Source organism: Octopus bimaculoides, chromosome 4, assembly GCF_001194135.2.
Source record: "Octopus bimaculoides isolate UCB-OBI-ISO-001 chromosome 4, ASM119413v2, whole genome shotgun sequence".
NCBI lineage: Eukaryota > Metazoa > Mollusca > Cephalopoda > Octopoda > Octopodidae > Octopus > Octopus bimaculoides.
In genome coordinates, this window is record NC_068984.1 from 16,759,616 (window position 1) to 16,779,310 (window position 19,695).

The 19,695-nt window shown below is 33.5% G+C and overlaps 1 protein-coding gene across 1 annotated transcript in view; it reads left to right on the top strand.

Annotated features, from left to right (window-relative positions):
* LOC106875197 (reelin) overlaps positions 1 to 19,695 on the top strand; it is a 200,233-nt gene that overhangs the window by 129,837 nt on the left and 50,701 nt on the right. The window contains exons 31-40 of the mRNA XM_014923240.2: positions 309 to 579; positions 2,221 to 2,361; positions 3,522 to 3,699; positions 6,687 to 6,886; positions 8,288 to 8,364; positions 9,528 to 9,690; positions 12,378 to 12,492; positions 15,012 to 15,232; positions 18,021 to 18,310; positions 18,594 to 18,750. Coding sequence (XP_014778726.1) covers positions 309 to 579; positions 2,221 to 2,361; positions 3,522 to 3,699; positions 6,687 to 6,886; positions 8,288 to 8,364; positions 9,528 to 9,690; positions 12,378 to 12,492; positions 15,012 to 15,232; positions 18,021 to 18,310; positions 18,594 to 18,750 — 1,813 coding nt within the window. The remainder of the gene's footprint in view (positions 1 to 308; positions 580 to 2,220; positions 2,362 to 3,521; positions 3,700 to 6,686; positions 6,887 to 8,287; positions 8,365 to 9,527; positions 9,691 to 12,377; positions 12,493 to 15,011; positions 15,233 to 18,020; positions 18,311 to 18,593; positions 18,751 to 19,695) is intronic.

Here is a 19,695-nt window from a genome sequence, read left to right on the forward strand (position 1 = left end):
ATATATATAAATTATTATTTATATATAGAGGGTGATAAATTGAATTAATATTCAATTTAAAACCAAGTGGCCTAGCATATAAAAATTCTGAAAATTCAGAAAAATTGTATTACATGTGCATAAGAAGGGATGACCTCTTTCTAGCATATGCAGATGTCCACTTTGTGATCATCCCTTCTTATACACATGTAATATATATATATATATTTGGGATTGAACCAAAAGCCACATGATTGTAAAGCAGATTTCTTAATTATTCAGTCATTTCCTGCACTTTATGTATACTAATTCTTTGTGTTGTTTTACAGAGAAACGATATGCCGAGACATGGGACTACCACATAACACCCTCCACTTTCCTCCAGTTTGATATCTCGATGGGCTGTGGTACACTATACAACACATTATACAGCGTAAAGCTGGAATATTCTATAGACACAGGCAAGACATGGCACTCTGTTATAGATGAGTGTGCACCACCAAAGTTTATTTGTAATGGCTACCATTTAAGTAGCCAATATGTTTCAGAACAACATATCAACTGGACTCGTATTACTATCTATCTTCCTGCTGCCTCAATGTATGTATTGATTTTATGTAATATTATTAATTACCTTAATGAGTTATTATTGTGCCTGAATATTTTGTTCACTAAAAAAACAAACAAATAACTAATAAATTAATTTTCTATCTGATTTTTTAAACGAGCTGATATCTACATACAATCATGTAGTATAGAAAAAAATATGCTATGTAATTTAGAAGTGAGCTTGTATATAATCATAAAATTTGGTCATTAACTTTCATAAAAATTCATTATTCAACTCTATGAACACTGAAACATCATTTAAAACTTATTCCTAACTTCATCAATTACTTTATTTGGCTTCTTTTTAATGGAAACCTTTTGTGGGGAGACAATTTGTTCTGCAGATATTGTTGATGAAAACTTTCTAGAAAGTTGAAGAAAATTAAACTTAGAAGAAAATGTTTGTCTGGGTTATGTACAATATGTTCCAAATTTATTTAAATTTACTTCATATGTATATACTGTTAATTCTCCCCCTTTACCATTTAAACTGACCATATCTGGCCCAAATATTCTGTTTTATGTTCAAACAAGCCAGATCTGGTCTCTCACATTTACCCTACAATGTCATTCTAAAAATAAACAATCACATCATTGAGATCTCAAAGCTACAAGATAATGCATGATTTATTCAAAATAATGTGAATAAGTATTACACTTGACAGAGTAGTCTGAATGCTGAAAGGTTAGAATGTACAGTGCTGAAAAAAGAAACCAGTTACCATATTTCTGTTGAGATGCTCTGTGTTTCTTTCAATTAATTTTAAATATAACAAAGAATTTAGTAAAATAACATAGTTATCATTAAGCTGATGTTAGGAACATAAACTGTGACTAAGGTTTGGTGGAAGATTTTAATTCAAAACTTATGAAAACAAGACATTTGTTCCACAGAGGCAGTTTCAGCCAGGTTGGTATCGAAAGGGTTAAAGGATTAACTTTGTTATACATGAATATATTTGCTTTCTTCAATAAGAAACAGCCTATATTGTCATAAACAGAAGTGCTTCTAATTTACTGTGAAAGGGCTGATCAGTTAATATGCCAACAAAAAGTTATTGTTCTTAAGGCAGAATAACCTGACAATTGTTGTAGATCTTTAAGATTTGCTTTTCCTTTGAATGATGTCTTTCATTTTTGACCAGCAAATGGGTCATTTGTTTAGAGACTGTTTATCATGTATTACCAGACACTCACACAGGCACACACAGATACAATATCACACACACATTTAAGTACTTAGAATATTTTATTCCCTTATTTCCATTTCTTATAAATATTGTAAACGGATTTTAAATTTCAGTGTTTCTTATTATTTTTAAATGTACTAAGGTGGCAAGCCGGCAGAATCATTAGCATGCCAGACAAAATGCTTAGCGGTATTTCGCCTGTCACCATGTTCTGAGTTCAAATTCCACCGAGGTTGACTTTACCTTTCATCCTTTCGGGGTTGATAAAATAAGTACCAGTTGAACACTGGGGTCGATGTAATCGACTCATCCCCTCCCCAAAAATTGCTACCCTTCTGGCAAAATTTGAAGCCATTATTATTATAAGTATTTATTGATGTTACCCATCTTGGATTTGTAAATTTTGTTTGTAATTCTTAACATGACCTTTTCTCTGTATCAGTTCTCCAAACACCAGATTCCGGTGGTTTCAGCACACCGAAAGTCCTCGAGGTGATATTTGGGCCTTGGATAATGTATATCTAGGAGCAGGTTGTCCTTGGTTATGTTCAGGCCATGGCTACTGTGATCAAGGGAAATGTATGTGAGTAATGTTTTTATTTATTCATTGTTTTAGCCTCTACATTTCTAGAAAACCTGTTTAATTCTGGTAAGGATACATCATCTTCCTCATCATCATCATCATCATCTAATATGTTTTCCCTGCTGACATGAGTTTAACTGTTTGATAGGACCTAGCTAGCTGCAAAGCTACACTGAGCTCCTATGTCAGCTTTGGCATAGTTTCTACAGTATGGCTGGATGCCCTTCCTGCTGCCAACCATTTTACAGTGTGTATTGGGTGCTTTTTTTGTGCCATTGGTACAAGTGAGGTTGTCAAGTAACTTTCAAAACAGGAAAAAAAATGCTTATTCAATGTTCTTTCATAAACTCTAATCAATGATTTAGTTTCTACTATTAGGACACTAAATGGTACTCCATCAGTTATGACAATGAGGGTTCCAGTTGATCCAATCAATGGAAAAGCCTACTTGTGAAATTAACATACAGTTGGCTGAGCACTCCACAGACACATTCCCCCTTAATGTAGTTCTCTGCCAGCTCCTTCTCAAATTAGTTAGTTAATCTACATTACTCCATAAGGAGCAAAGGGCCACAAACATTTCATGCCAATTGAGGTAGCCCAAGGAAATAGGCTACCTCCTTGATTTCAGACCAAGAGAGACTGATTGCTTTTGCTTCAACCTTCATGCATCCTTTCCAGGTCTTCTTAGGTTGTCCAACCATGCTCTTTCCTTCAGATTGCCAGTCTGACATTTGTCTTGCAATGTTGCTTTCAGGTCTCCTTAGAGTGTGATCAATCTCGCCCCATTTCCTTTTCAGAATTTCTTGATTGATGGGAGTTTGGGTTATTTCTGTCTCAGACTTCTGTTTGAAATTTTGTCTGGCAACCAGATCTTGAGGAGGTAGCACAAACATTTGTGTTCTCAGATTAGATACACTAAATCTATTTTCTACTCTTTCAAGCAGCACTATTTTATCTCCACAATCCATCCACCTCCAGTGACTTCTATCACAGATATTTTTTCAAAATCATTTTGCATTCTTTATCATTTCCCATGATTCCTACTACACTTCGTATTTTCTTTCAAGTAGGTTTATCATCTAACACACCAAATTAACAATCTTCAATTTGTTTTGTTGTTGTTATGTTTTAGATTTGTTTGTATTTTTTTTCACCAGATGTGATAAGGGTTTTCTGCCACCCAATTGCGTACCTGAAAAAACTCTACGAATGAATCTAAGAGACGATTTTAGTTCTGAAAGTCTTGACTACAATAAATGGCAAGAATTATATGGAGGTGAAGTTTCTGACATATGTGGCCACTTGGTATCAGGAAATTCCTTAGTATTTGCAAAGGCAAGTTCTTATAAACCATTATTACATTCCATTTCATGTTTAGAAAGTAAAATAAGGACATTTTAAAACAGACAAATACCTGATGGTATTGAGCTTAACCCTTTTGTTACCTACAATGGACTGGCATCCCATCCAGTGCTGGGTGTGGGTGGAATATATGCACCAGAGAAACCAGGAAACTGGCCCTATGAGTTTATATGACTTGGAAAGGATCTTCATCCTATTGTTATATTCTTTTGTCACCATATTTCTGCTGAAATATACTGCATTAGATTCAATCAATTTTCAATCAAAAAAATTATGAAGAATTTAGTAAAACAACTGTCATTATTAAGCTGGTGTTTAGAATATAAACTGACATAAAATTCTGATAAAAGGTTTCAACTTAGATCACTCTAAAACAGGAAGTTTATATCCTGCAACCAAGGGCAGTGTCAAGTAAGTTGATATTGAAGAAGTTAAAATCCTATAACCAGTCTGAACAAAATAAAAGAGAGGCAATCCAGGATACTCTGTTTGAAAAATCATTATTCTATCACTTACAATTAATAAATAACCCTATGATAAAGAGCTAATGAGGGAGGTGGTGATCTCTATGTTGTTGTTCAACTTGCTAGAAATAACAGCTAAATCATTTTCAAATCACACCTTATCATCTTAAAATGATAAAACATTCATATACAAAATGGCAGGATAATGACCACTGGTATGTCTTTGATCAGAGCTGCCCTGGGGTTAAATAGAAACAATTGTAAATTGTATTAGTAAAAGCATGGTTGTGTCATTAAGAAACTCACTTTGCAACCATGTGTTTTCAGGTTTAATCCTACTGCATGGCACTTTGAATAAGTGCCTTCTATTGTAGCCCCTGGGCCAATTAATTCTTGGTGATTGAATTTGGTAGACAGAAACTGTGTGGCGGCGAGCTGGCAGAAACGTTTGCATGCCAGGCGAAATGCTAAGCAGTATTTCGCCTGCCGTTACGTTCTGAGTTCAAATTCTGCCGAGGTCGACTTTGCCTTTCATCCTTTCAGGGGTCGATAAATTAAGTACCAGTTATGCACTGGGGTCGATGTAATCGACTTAATCCGTTTGTCTGTCCTTGTTTTTCCCCTCTATGTTTAGCCCCTTGTGGGCAATACAGAAACAAGAAACTGTGTAGAAGCTTGTGTGTTTGTATTTGTCCCTCATTGCTTGACAACTGTTGTTGGTTTGTTTACATCTCTATAACTCAGTGGTTCAGCAAAGGAGACCAATAGAATAAGTACCAGACTAAGAAAATAAGTACTGGGGTTGATTTGCTCAATTACGCCTTCACTGCACCATGGCTGCAATCCATCCTGTGAATGGAACATGTAAACAATATAAGAAAGGTATAGCCATGGGATCAAGAAGCTTGCTTTACAACCATACAGCTTCAGGTTTGACCCCACTGTACAGGTGCTTGAAGTCCTGAATTAACCAATGCCTTGTGAATGGAATTTAAGTAGACAGAAGCTCTGCAGAAGCTTGTCATAGATAAATGTATAGACACACAGATGGACAGATGAATGGATGGATAGACAGATGGTAGTTTGTGTCTGTGTCCACTGGTGTAAAAATGTTATGTTTAATTACATCCCTTTACATCAAAAGATAACTTAACCCTTTCGATACCAACCTGGCTGAAACTGCCTCTGGCTCTGCAGTATAAATGTCTTGTTTTCATAAGTTTTGAATTAAAATCTTCCACCAAACTTTAGTCTCAATTTATGTTCCTAACACTAGCTTAATGATAACTAAGTTATTTTATTAAATTCTTTGTTATATTTAAAATCAATTGAAAGAAACAGAGAGCATCTCAAAATAAATACGGTAATGAAAGGGTTAACCATTTGATAAAAAGAGGGCGATAAACTAGGTACCAATTCAAAATAAGTATAGAGTCAATATGATCAAACAAAGCCCCTGAAGCCAGAAACCCAGCATAGTCTGTTTGTCTTACTTTTATAAGGTAAATGAAATATTTAATTCAATAGTCATTTGTATAGTATACTTAATGTATACACACAGCTGATAAGGCCAGTTATTCCAGCATTTGCCCTGATATATCATCACTTGCAGTGTTAAAAACACAAATATTATCCCAGTAGTGGCGAGCAAGAGCTCAAGATGAATTTCAGCTTTTTGTGCCTTTCAATGATATGTACTTGCAACCAGCCCCATTAAAGCATGTGGTTGGCTGTGAATACACATCACAGAAGAGACCCAAAAAGTGCAAAATGCAGAAGAGGCCCAAAAAGGGCATCTGGCACTCTTGCTGATCATTGCTAGAGTGTTTTTGTCTCCCTCTGATATTTATTGTTTTTAACACAGCATGTCCATAATCTTGTGAAGGATCCACCAGATTCATATCCAGTCAATGATTCACCAGATTTCACATCCAGCCAACGATTCTACTCTGAAACTGGGTTGTGTCTTATTACTTATATGATTTGGGAGTGTCAGCTCAGACTGTTTGGCCATGTTGCTCAATTTTCCAAGTTAGTCTGCTTAATGTCTCCTCTTCACTGATGATCTGACTGTGTTAACAACTTCTGTTGATTAACCATATGCCACATGGTCACATTAGACAAGGAGGTATCTTGCAGAAATGGAGACTGACTGCTCAAAGGTCACCCAGGAGAATTCAGGAATATACTGACAAACAGCAAATGCAGCAGCACACTGCAACAGTGTATTCCCCCACACTTAACCTAACCATATCCATAAGAGATGATATCTCAAGATGAATACTGGCTTGTTGATAGTGTGTATACATTAAGTATGATACATAGATGGCAATTTTAATTTAATACTGCCTCAACTGCTTATACCAGAAAATATCTAATTTAATAATAATGTTCATTTTTCAAGGAAAAAAAAAGAAACTTTCCATATTTGATTATATGGAAGAGGAAATCTTTCTTCATTCTGAATTGAAACTATGCCCTTTGCCTTCATTATAGGATTTACTACGGCTTGTTGTCACAGAGAATATGGACACAACCATGATTAACAATATTGAGTTCTTCTTCAAATATGCTTGCAAGGGAGAATCACTTGCATGGCCACGTCGGGAGAGTGTACTGCTGCAATACTCTATTAATGGTGGCATCACGTGGCATTTACTACAGGAAATCCATTACAAGAATGACTCCAACACACGGTAAATGCAATTTTCTTTTTTAATCTTATAACAAAACTTAGGACTTCTAGTTATTGAACTTGTAACCATTTATCATTTTAATTTATTCTATCATTTGAACTGTTTTCTTTGGTCAACTATCCCTCATTGTATCTATGTTACAAATGATTATTATTATTATTATTATTATTTAAAGGATTGATGTTACTCCTCCAGAAAATAAAGAAACAATAAGAAGAGTGTGACTGTTATCAAATGAACAATATTTCAACATCTTGTAGTAACATCAATCTTCTAAAAATTACCAAACTGAAGTAGATTGAGATGTTTATTTTGAACTTGTGGAAGACGCACGAGATGTCAAAATATTGTTCATTCGATAACAGTCACACTCTTCTTATTGTTTCTTTACTTTCTGGAGGAGTAACATCAATCCTTTAAATAATAATATATAGGCGTAGGATTAGCTGTGTGGTAAGTAGCTTGCTTACAAACCATGTAGTTCTGGGTTCAGTCCCACTGTGTGGCACCTTGGGCAAGTGTCTTCTACTATAGCCTTGGGCCGATCAAAGCCTTGTGAGTGGATTTGGTAGACGGAAACTGAAAGAAGCCCATCGTATATATATATATATATATATATATATATATATATATATATATGTATGTGTGTGTATATGTTTGTGTGTCTGTGTTTGTTCCCCCAACATCGCATGACAACCGATGCTGGTGTGTTTACATCCCTCGTAACTTAACAGTTTAGTAAAAGAGACAGATAGAATAAGTACTAGGCTTACAAAGAATGTCCTGGGGTCGATTTGGTCGACTAAAGGCGGTGCTCCAGCATGGCCACAGTCAAATGACTGAAATGAGTAAAAGAGTATATAAATATAAATTAGAAATGGAAACCAAAACAATAAATTGAACAATTAACTAATGGTGTTGAAACAGCTGTAATTTATGTGAGATGTGTCATTTGTTTGTATAAAATAATAAAATGGACTTGAATTTATCATTTAATGATTAAATTATCTAATTGTTCAATTTATTATTTTGATTTCCATTTCTAATTTATATATATATATATATGTATGTATGTATGTATGCTTTTGTGTTTATCTCTCTCTTCTCCCACTGCTAGACAGCAGTGTTGCTTTGTTTACATCCCCATAACTTAGTGGTTTCACCAAAAGTGACTCATAGACTAAGTACCAGACTTAAAAGGAACTAAGTACTGGGTTTGATTTGTTTGACTGGACACTTCAAGGCATGAATGAAGTTCCATAACTAAAGCAAGTAAAAGATAAACAATATACATTTTCGCTTTTGATAAACTTTAACAGCTTGGAAACCGAAATGTTAAGACAATATTTGCATTATAGATCTGACATTAATCATTTATGGTTTGTTTTTAATGTTCTTCAGCTTCTTCAGTGTATTTTTACCTCCATTAGCCAAAGCCAATGCAACAAAATTCAGATTCTGGCAACCAAAGCATGGAGGTTAGTAACATAATTTATAATGCAGAAATACGATGTCAATTTGTTGGTTTGTTTTTTTGTTTCTAATTTTAATCTTTTAACAGTTTGTATGTATGATGAATTGTAGTAGAGTATAAAAATAATTATTTAGTAGTTTATTGAACAAATGAATATTCTTACAGTAGTTATTTTTCAGTTAGCAGAAAATTTTCTGTCATATAACGTGGTAAAATATTTCTTTAAAAAATATTTTCATAAATTGTTTTTACACATTCATACACACACTCACATACATACATACATACATACATACATACATATGTGTGTATGTATCTACATATGTGAGTATCTATGTATGTGTGTATGCATCAATGTATGAATGTGAGTATAGGCATGTATACATACATGTGGTATGAGTGCATATATATGTATGTTTATACATATATATATGAGAGAGAAAGACAGAGTGAGCAATAGTTAAGTACCATCCAAGGATATATATGTAAACATGGGTTTGTGAGTGAATAACTTAAAAACTGTTGTGGTTTATAATATATCATGTTATTAATGTTTTGTGGAAGTTCATCTGCTAGTTTTGAAGTTATCTCTATTAAAACACAAAGAAACAAAATCTAACTTTCCTAAGCATGTTGACTCAAAGAAGGTAATGATTTAAGACATTTTCAGTGAAATATTTATCACACGTCTTAAAATATTTTCTAATATTAAACAAAGACTACAACAGTTGACACCAAATTTAATAATAGCTACTAAAGTCAAAACTGCAGTATTTTCTCAATGTGTTCATTCACATAATTTAGCTTTAGTTCAAAAGTTAGATACTTTTTAGCAAATTTGGTGTGTTTACCAAGATACAGCATGCTGCCAATAGCTAGGGTCACATAGAATTAATTCCAATATCAACAGGGATATCATGTTTTGCATTATCAGCATATTCAACTAGACTGGTTCAATAAGCTGATAGGTAAAACCTGAAGTCCTTGTTGACTCAAATGTTATGGTAAATTTGACTCTATTCTCAGGGTTGAGTCACCCTATTTATATATATATTCCATTGTTATTCTTAAACTAGCTTTAAAATTATAATCCTATTTAGCATTTTCAATATTAAAATTTTTTTCTTCAAGAATTCAAATGAAATTGTTTTGTTGACTTTGTTATAGGTTCAATGAAGTCAACATGGGCAATAGATAACTTTTTTGTTGGAACTATGACACTCAACCCAAACATGCTTGATGACAAATTTGAAAAACCATCATTAGATCAAGGTCTGTGGCAGTTTTCAAACAATGGAAAACTTGGGTCATATTGTGAATTCAGCAGACGGTACGCCATTTTACTTGATTTTTTTTCTTCTTTCCAAAAGAAAATAAAAAGCTTCAAAAACTATCTTGGCTTCCCACTTTAACCCTTTTGTTACCATATTTCTAGCGAAATACACTGCTTTTGTTGTAATTAATTCTGAAAACAATATAATTAATTAAATAAAATTGTCATTAAGCTAGTGTTTGAAACAAATTAATATGAAACTTTGATGGAAAGTTTTAATTTAGACTACTTTACAACAGGAAGTTTGTATCATAGAGCTCGTGGTAGGTTGATATAAGATTCATTGTAGTAGTGTAGTTATGATTTCCAAAAATCTAGAGTAAGATAAAAAAAATTTCCCTTATATTGATGACAAAAGACTATTTCCTGCAAACGAAACATTAACTTATAAGAATAAATTTACATTTAATATAAATAATGCCTCCTCAGTATTCAATGGTTAACTAAATCTGGTAGAACAGAATTCTACAAATGCCTTTTTTGATTGACAATTGTCCAGAGATTATTTACTCTTGTGTTTTCATCACCCCTTGCTTGATATATTAACAAACCATTATCAGAGTGTTATGGAAGAGTCACATAAACGGATATGTAATATTTTAAAATCTTATAATTTTCAAAAATAAGCAACTATGTCAATGTTGGCAAGGTCTCTCTCTATCAAACATTATAACATTGTGTCTAAGCAGTTGTAGGTAAGTTTCCAATATGTTAGTGTCTAATTGCCTGCAACTACAACTTTTGTAGAATTCTGTTGATGCTGCCACCTACAGTTGCTCTCAGAGTAAGAGAGGGAGGGAGAGAGAGTTTATTAAGGAATTATAGTTCCTTTATCAGAAAGACTAATGCCTGTTGGTCAGAAGGGAAAAATGATTGAAAATTTCAAGTTTCAAAATCATCTTGCAGGGAACAAATTGAATGCCAGTATGGCAGCATGGTTAACAAGCTCATTTTAAAACCGTGTGATTTCAGGTTCACTCCCACTGTGCGGCACCTTGGGCAAGTGTCTTCTACTATAATCCCATAGCAACCAATACCTTATGTGTGAGTCTATGCATGTGTGAAGGTGTATATATATAGGTATGTATGTATGTACGTCTTTGTGCCTATATTTGTCCCACCTACTACTTGACAGTGTTGGTTTGTTTATGTCCTCCTAACTTAGGAGTCCAGCAAAATAAACGAACAGAATAAGTATAAAACTCAAAAACTAAGTACTGGGGTCAATTTGATCACAAAAAAATCAGTTCAAGATGGTGCCAGAGCTTAGCTGCAATCCAATGACTAAGACAAGTAAGATATAAAAGAGAAATTCTTCCTTTAGCTTTCTGACTATTATGCTCTTGCCTCCAGAGATGTCAGCACATTGGGAAGAGGTACTGAGCTGCATAAAGAAGCACTAAGCTCTAATTGTGGAGGGTACCTGTTGAAGGGGTAGACCCAGGAAGACATGGGATGAAGGGTGAGAAAGGATCTTTAAATGCTGGGCCTCACTGAAGAAATAACAAGGGATCAGGAGATGTGGCAATTTGCTGTACTTGATAAGACATGACAAGCTAAGCGAAATCGCTGTCTTCCATACATACAGATTTGTCCTTTCAGGTGCCAGTGTCATTAAAAAAGCAGCCATGCCAATGCTGTGTTAACACACCTGTACCGGTGTTGTGTAAATGCACCTGTGCTGATGGCATGTAAAAAGCACCCAGCACACTCTGTTAAGTGATTGGTGTTAGTAAGGGCATCCAGCCATAGAAGCCATATCTCAACAGACAGCTGGAGTCTGAGCAGCTTCCTGCTAGGCAGCTCAATGTCAGACCATCCAACCCATGCCAGCATGAAAGGTGGACGTTAAACAGTGATGATGATGATGATGACGATGACGACGACGACGACGACGACGATGACGTATTTATGTGAACAGCAAGCCAGTGGTCAATGGTGAATTTTTCTGTGGACCAGTTTTATGAATAATTATCTAATGATGGGCATCAGTATGAATTTATTTCTGTCATTCATCAACTGCCTAAACACCAGGAAGTTGTTGAGATAATTTACACAGTGTGAGAGGTGACGGGGGTGGGGGGGTATCGTGAGTTTGAAGGAGAGAATCATTTCTAACAAGATTATCTGTAAACCTTGACTCATGCACCAGAGGTCAATGCTTTTCAGAATGAAATTCTTTGTATATCTCTGAAGTATTCTGACAATCTGTATGGGCCTGTCTAATTTAATGACTCCATATCATATGTTATAACAGGAAAACAACAGATATCATTTGATAAAGTTTGATTCCAAACAATACAAAGATATTGATGTTTCAAAACTTTGGAATATTCCAATATAGAAGTAATGGTAATGATAGTAATGTTATTTATTAGATTATTAATCAGTACTACTAATAACTATGGAATCTGTCTTTAACATCATTAATTCTAAACAATTTACTTTCAGAATTTGATAGTTCTATACATTCCTTCAGTCTCTTCAATTTCATGCTCCTTTTGCAATTGTTAGCCATTATAGATCAATATTTTTACTGATCTCCTCAGCCAATTTACATCAATATTTTTCACTGGAAATGTTTGGTTTTAATGTTTTGCAGGTCTTTCTATTCAGTTCTCTGCCAGTTCAACATGTCTGTCATTAACAAATATTTTATTGCATGGTGTCTTTGATATTTACAGGGAAAGCACTCGAACTGCAGGCAGCTCAGCTTTGGTATTCAAAAGGGGAACTGGAGAACATTCTATTGTTACGAGAGATTTGGATATTGGACCTATGTCAGTTGTGCAATTTGATGTAAGAATATTTATGTTATTATATTAGCTATATTGGTGATATAGAGCTTTGCAAAGATATTAAATATTGCCTAAAATATAGAGAAAGTATTATACACATCTATTTATTCCTATGGATTTGGTGTGATATGTGTTCTATTAACTTTCAAAATGTTTCAATACTATTATACTTTTTGATTTTGAAATATTATAATGTTGCAGCATGGAAAGTGTTTATAAACCATTTAAAAATGCACAAAAACCATTAAATTCACTTCAATATTTAAATTTAATTTGTCAAAATATTTTCGTCGCTTTGAGGCCGTGACCTGTTCACTGACAGGTTGTGGTCTCAAAGCGACGAAAATATTTTGACAAATTAAATTTAAATGTTGAAGTGAATCTAACAGTTTTTATGTGTTTTTAAATGGCTTATAAACACCTTCCATGCTGCAATTGTTTTTGTTTCAGCACACGATCTCAGATCAGATCACTTGCTTTGCAAGTACATCTCCGTAAATATTATAATTTTATTTTAATGAAAACATACTTACAAAGTACAATTATTATAAAATATCTATTAATTGTATCAAGGAGAAAGTTTTCAGCTAGTTTTTTTTTCTTTTTCTTTTTGTGGAAGGGGAATGTTTTTTGCTATTAATGAGAGGTTGAATGGCAGTATCTATATCCCACTTTAGGGCCTTAGTGACTGATAGAAAAGAAAGGAGAAAATTATCCTTTGACTAGAGTGTTGATTCAAATATCTACAATAGCAAACTTCACTAAAGGTACCCAAGGCTCAAGCGTTGCTGTTAAACCAAACAACAGATTAATCTACAACCTCCAAAAGACAGAAATGATCTCTCCAACAGGCTTTCATTCAGATTTTTCTCCTGCAAAATTTCTGTTACAGGGTTTTGGTTGATGTGAGAGTATGGTAGAAGACACTTGCTCTAAATGCAGTGCAGTGAAATTGAACCTGAAATCAAGTAGTTGAGAAGAAAACTTCTTAACCACACAGCCATGCTTGCACTATGTTAGACTTCTAAACTCCCAGACAATGTATTGCTAGTGCATATGTTATTATCAACATTGCAGTTTATCTGTAACTATTACACACAGGTATGTTGTACATCAATATGTTTCAATTTAGCTGGACATAACTGCAGGTCATATGTGCAGCAGAGCAGATTGCAGCCATGTTCTTCCTATGTCTGAGTGTTGTTTTTTTTTTCTTTTTGTTTCTTTTTTGTCAGTTTTAATACTTTTGCTTTACTTTATAAATTATTGTATTGTCTACTATGGGAAATAGTTATCGTGCATGGTTTATAACTCTATACACAGTTTGTAGCAAAAATTTGTGGACCAGACAAAGTTGACATAATTAGTATTGATCTTATGTTTTGCTTGTAGACTAATGTCACCATTTTATATTTTTATCTAATTTTCAAACCAATGAATGATTGCAGGGTATTTCATTGTCTTTGTCTTAACTGCATGAATGTTATTGGTGCGTTATTGGGACACCTAAGTGTTTCTCTTGTGTATTCAGAGAATATTAGTGTCATTGAACAAGACAATGTTTTCCATTGTTTTTGTTGGAAAAGAAGATAGATTTATTTTTATCTGTTGCTGCAAATAATTTGTTCTTGAGAAACAAGGTTTTCATTTTGTAATTGTAATTATGTAATTATTAATAATTGCAATTATGTAATTATTAATAATTATAATTACTGATAAGGTGGCAAACTTGCAGAATCATTAACATGCCAGGCAAAATGCTTAGTGGCAGTTCGCTTGTCTTTACATTCTGAGTTCAAATTCTGCTGGGGTCAGCTTTGCTTTTCATCCCTTTGGGATTAATAAAATATGGACCAGCTTGAGCACTGGGATCAATGAAATCAACTTACCGTTCCACCCTGAAATTGTCAGCCTTGTATCAAAATTTGAAACCAGTAATTATAATTAATGATTAAAATATGTGAGTGACTATAAACATTCACAAATTAGGACAATTTAACTGACCGCAATGAAATAAACATTGAATTTTGAGTGTCTTTGCAGAGATTTAGGAAAGTCTTGTGTATGGATAACAAAGTATAATGTTGTAGCAACCCATTTAGGGAACCAAGGATCTTGGAAGTTTTTTGTTACCATAGAGTTGGGAGAGTTTATGGTAAATGCTTATTCTTTTCTACTCAAGGCACAGGCAGAATTTGAACTCAGAATGTAAAGACAGATGAAATACCGCTAAGCATTTCACCCAGCGTGCTAACGTTTCTGCCAGCTTGCTGCCTTATGGTAAATGCTTATTATTTGATAAATGTTGATACAATGAAAAGTATCATTTTTATAAAATACTAGCAAATTAATGCAAGATCATAACAAGTTTTAGGATAGAGTAGTTTGGGTGAAACATTGTGTGATGTTGATATTAAATGATATAAAACTAACAATTATATTTTGTAAATTCTACTGGCAGAAAGTTTACCCTTCAATTATTTTTATTCTTATTTATTCTATTTTTATTTATTCTGTCAGATCAATGTTGGTTGTGGTGCCAGTTCAACTCACAAATATCCTGTACGTCTGGAATATTCTGTAAATGGTGGTAAAACATGGCAGTTGATTGTTCCTAATTGTGCTGATTATGCTTTGGCTCGTTGTGATGACCAAACACAACCAACATCGATATATTATTCTGGCACAACCAAATATTGGAGAAGAATTATCATTCCTTTAGATGGACTTCATGCTTGTGGGTATGAACTTGGCTTTTTCCAATTTACTACTTCTGGAGTAAATATTGAATAAAAGGCTTTTGTGGGTGTATTTTAGAACATCATTTTGATTTGATAGGGAAAGCAATGAAATTTTTTTCCACACTAAATACATTATTACAATAAATACTGTATGGAATCTACAAGCAACTATTTTAGAATTCATTGAAAACAACAACTCCTCTACCATGTAAAGTAATAGGGTAAATCTTATTTAAATAGTTTACTTATTCTCACCAGACAGGCTATTTAGTAACCAAGAATTTTTGTTTTTTAAACTTTTGTCTTTTTGACAATATATAGATTCTTTTTCTTGGTGAAAGATAGCTCTTTGATGTCTTTATCAGAAGTTTGGCACTGAAAATCAATAGCTAACAATGCTAAAAGATTAAGTGAAAAAAAAAAATCTTCTGATTGTATAACAGGAATCTAAGTGATAAATTATATCGAAGCCACAAAAGTTACTGAGAATTACTTTCAACTTTTATATACAAGTTTTGGCCAACTGTGGTCGTTGAAAGATTAACACAGTTGTCATGAGAAACTGTTTATCATACAATTCCATCAGATAATATTTCTCAACAAAAGGCTCTGTCTGTTATAGTAGGCTTCTTCCTCATGGTAAACCAATTTATTCCACTTTTGATCTGTTTATATTCATTAATTTCAACCACAAACCATTGTCACAAACCATTGCTAGTTCCTTTGGATCTTACTATTTACCTAATGAATTTAATTAAGTTTGTTTTAAACATATTTGTTTAAGAATTCAAATAAGTTCTTTATATTAACCACTGATACCCATACAGGTGTCAGTTAGAATCTCATGACATATTAAGCTCAAGATATTTCATATCTTATACAATATCATATTTTAGTAACACTTATTCCATTACAATATCCAATTAAAATTAGTTTATTCCAAAATTACCAAAATGATCAGTACTGTAAATCTTTTTAAAAAAATAGATAGCAAATAACTCTGTAAAAGTGTAGGTGATCATATCACCAGATTGCCAACCTATTAGTCTGGGATCAATGACTTACTATTACATGATGCCCCTTACTAAAACATCCAGCAAACTAACTAGTGAGCAAATCATTATATAGTCTCTCAACATGCTAGAAATAGCTGTCAAATCATACCTTATTGTCTTTAAAAAATCCTGGAGGAATACGTTGAATAATTCTAAATGTACAATATACGGAAAACAAAACATGTGATGGTTCCAGCTGGAATTCTTTTGATCATAGATCTGTTCAATCAAGGATCACCTCAGGATAAACACTACAATCAACTCTTAGTGGCCCACAATGCCAGTTGGCCACTGTAAGTAGTCTAAGTGCAATATAGTTGACAAAGTTTGTTAGCTTGCAGTCCTGGGTTCCAATTCTCTTATGATAGGGAAGGGTTCCTCCATGAGTTATGACAGCAAGCAACATGGCAATTCAGTTTTTAGGTTGTGTGTGTGTGTTTGTGTGCTTATGTTTAGTTATATTAAAAACAATTTTGCATTAATCTTGGAGTTACTCTATACTTTCATATATATATATATAAAAACAAATAAAATCAGTGACAGTTAAAAATCTGCTTAGAATTAATTACTAGCCTGTATGGTCTGGCTAAGTCAAAATGTTTTTTTGTATTATTCCTTTCTACTTGGAGAGTTTAAATGTAGTTACAAAAATATGTCCTTTGTTGAAATGAAATTTCAGTAAATTTCTATATCTTTGTGCAGCTGAGGATTGCTCTGCATTTTACATTTGATGTAATGTTCACATTGCTTAAATAAATGGAGTCGCATGAAACGATCGTACTGCATTAACTTTGGATATCCTTGTTGCTTATTTTGATTATATATGTGTATATATAACCTGTGTGCTCATGAGTTGTTGGAATAGTTAGAAAAGACAAAGGATTGCATAATTATCTGCTTGTCAATGTGCGTTATATAATAGAATAGCGTGGGAAGGTTATACTTTGATTATCTTGTTTTTTTTTGTTGTTGTTTTTTTTATAAATTCAATAATATTGAATGCATTGTTCATCTTAAAAAAACATTTTTAATATGTGAAGAGCAATTTCTAAAGCCAGGTAGAGTTTTGCAAGAAATGTGAAAAGTCTATGGTAAACTTAAATGTAATAAACATTTTTATTACAATATTTCTTTTCAAATACACTGCCTTTGTTTTGTTCTAATTAATTTTGAAAACAATGAAAAATTTAATAAAATAACTTTATCCTTATTATGCTTGTATTTGAAACATAAATTAGCATGAAATTTTGATGGAGAATTTTAACCCTTTAGCATTTAAACCAGCAATATCCAGCCAAAATATTCTGCCAATTTTATGTTAAAACTGGTTAGATCCAGTCCATCACACCTATCCTACAATGCCATTATAAAAATAAACAATCACATCATTGAAATCTTGAAGTTACAAGATAATGGAGGATCAATTCAAAACAATGTGAATAAATGAGCATTACATTTGACAGAGTAATCTCAATGCTAAGGGGTTAACATAGATCTCTTAAAAATAGAAAGTTTGAATCATAGAATCAGAAGTAGTTTCAAACAGGTTGGTATCAAAAGGGTTAACATTGAATATTTTTACAACATAGTAGCAAAGCTGTAAGACCGAAATTTTTTTTTTTTTTTATCATTATAAAGCTAACCAATTCTGCTTCCCATACTATGATATGATATAATATATGCCGACAACATATTATTTCTTTTTTTTTTTTTTTGCTTTTTTATTAAAACAGTGCTATTCGCTTCCGTTGGACACAAGGATACATTCCTCACTTTGACTATGCCCCAGAGTGGGCTATTGATAATGTGTTTATTGGAATGATGTGCCTTAGTAATTGCAATGGACATGGAAGTTGCGGGAGCTCAATGTTGTGTGAATGTGATGAGGGTTATGGAGGAGACAGCTGCACTCCCCTCCAACAACACCCCACCTCTATGAAAGAAGAGTTTAAGGAACCAGTGCTGGGTGGATCAAGTGCAGTTCGAGATTACTTTCAGAAACCATCTTCACAGTTGCTTGAAGGTAACTGATACACTGTATTTGGAATTTATTGTGAATACTGCTTAATTACAGCATATATTTGTGTACATGTATGTGTGTGTGTGTGTGTGAGAGAGAGAGAGAGAGAGAGAGAGAGAGAGAGAGCATGCATGTGTGTGCATATGTATGTGTTTTCTGGTACATACCTGAACAATGAAGAAAGTGTATTGTATGTGCTCATATGTATAATGTTGTTAATGTCACTGTTGTAATTCACTCTATATTAATAATAATTATGTTACATTCTCCTTATGTTCTCTAACAGCACAAACTGCATTGGATGAGAAAAAATGGTCTATTTGGAGCAATGGCCGTATTACACCTAAAGAGTGTGGTCTTTTAATCAGAGGTGCAAGTCTGTACTTTGGAGAAAATGGTGACAGAGTTCTTATTAGCAAAGACCTAGATTTGTCTCGTGTCAGGTAGAAACACTTTTATTATTTTAAACTAATTCATTATTGCCTTTTCATTGATTTATACTGAAATCTACAAAAGATTTTTTATAGTTTCTTTCTAATAAAATACATTTTCTCACACTTTTAACTAAATACACCAACATGGTTTCCTGACAAATTGAGCTATCAATGATTTTTTTTTCTTACTGAAATAATTACGATAACACTGCATTGCTGTCTGAAACTGTGATAATCCACTCAGAAATAATGCTTATAAGTCAGTTCTTTATACAACCCAGAAATTACTCTCGAGGCTAAATCTCATTGTCTAAATATACCCAGTGAAGGTGCATGAATCAGTGGTTAGAGTGTCTGACTTACAATCATAAAATTGAGAGTTCAATTCAAGAACTGAGCTGTGTGTTGTGTTCTTGAGCAAGACACTTTATTTCATGTTGCTCCAGTTCACTCAGCTGAAGAAATGAGTTGCGATGTCACTGGTGCTAAGTTGTATCAACTTCTGACTTTCCCTTGGGCAACATCGGTGGCATGGAGAAGGGAGACTGGTATGCATAAGAGACTGCTGGTCTTCCACAAACAACCTCGCCTGGACTTGTACCTCGGAGGGGAACTTTCTAGTTGCAATCCCATGGTCATTCATGACCAAAGGGGGTCTTTACCCTTTTTTTATATATACCCAAAATATATGGATAGGTCCAAAACAGAACAAGCATAGAAATACAATGCTAATACTTATGACATTAATGAAACAGGAATTGAAGCCACACTATAAATTTAGCTCATAAACTATCTCCTGCATACATGATAATGTATAAAGCTATGACTATATTCTTTTACTTTAGTAAATTCATATATCCTAGTATATCACTGTGATGGTAATTAGTCTGAATGCCACATCTATATCTTGTCAGATGATATATTAATTGATTTACTGAACAACATGCTTTGGAT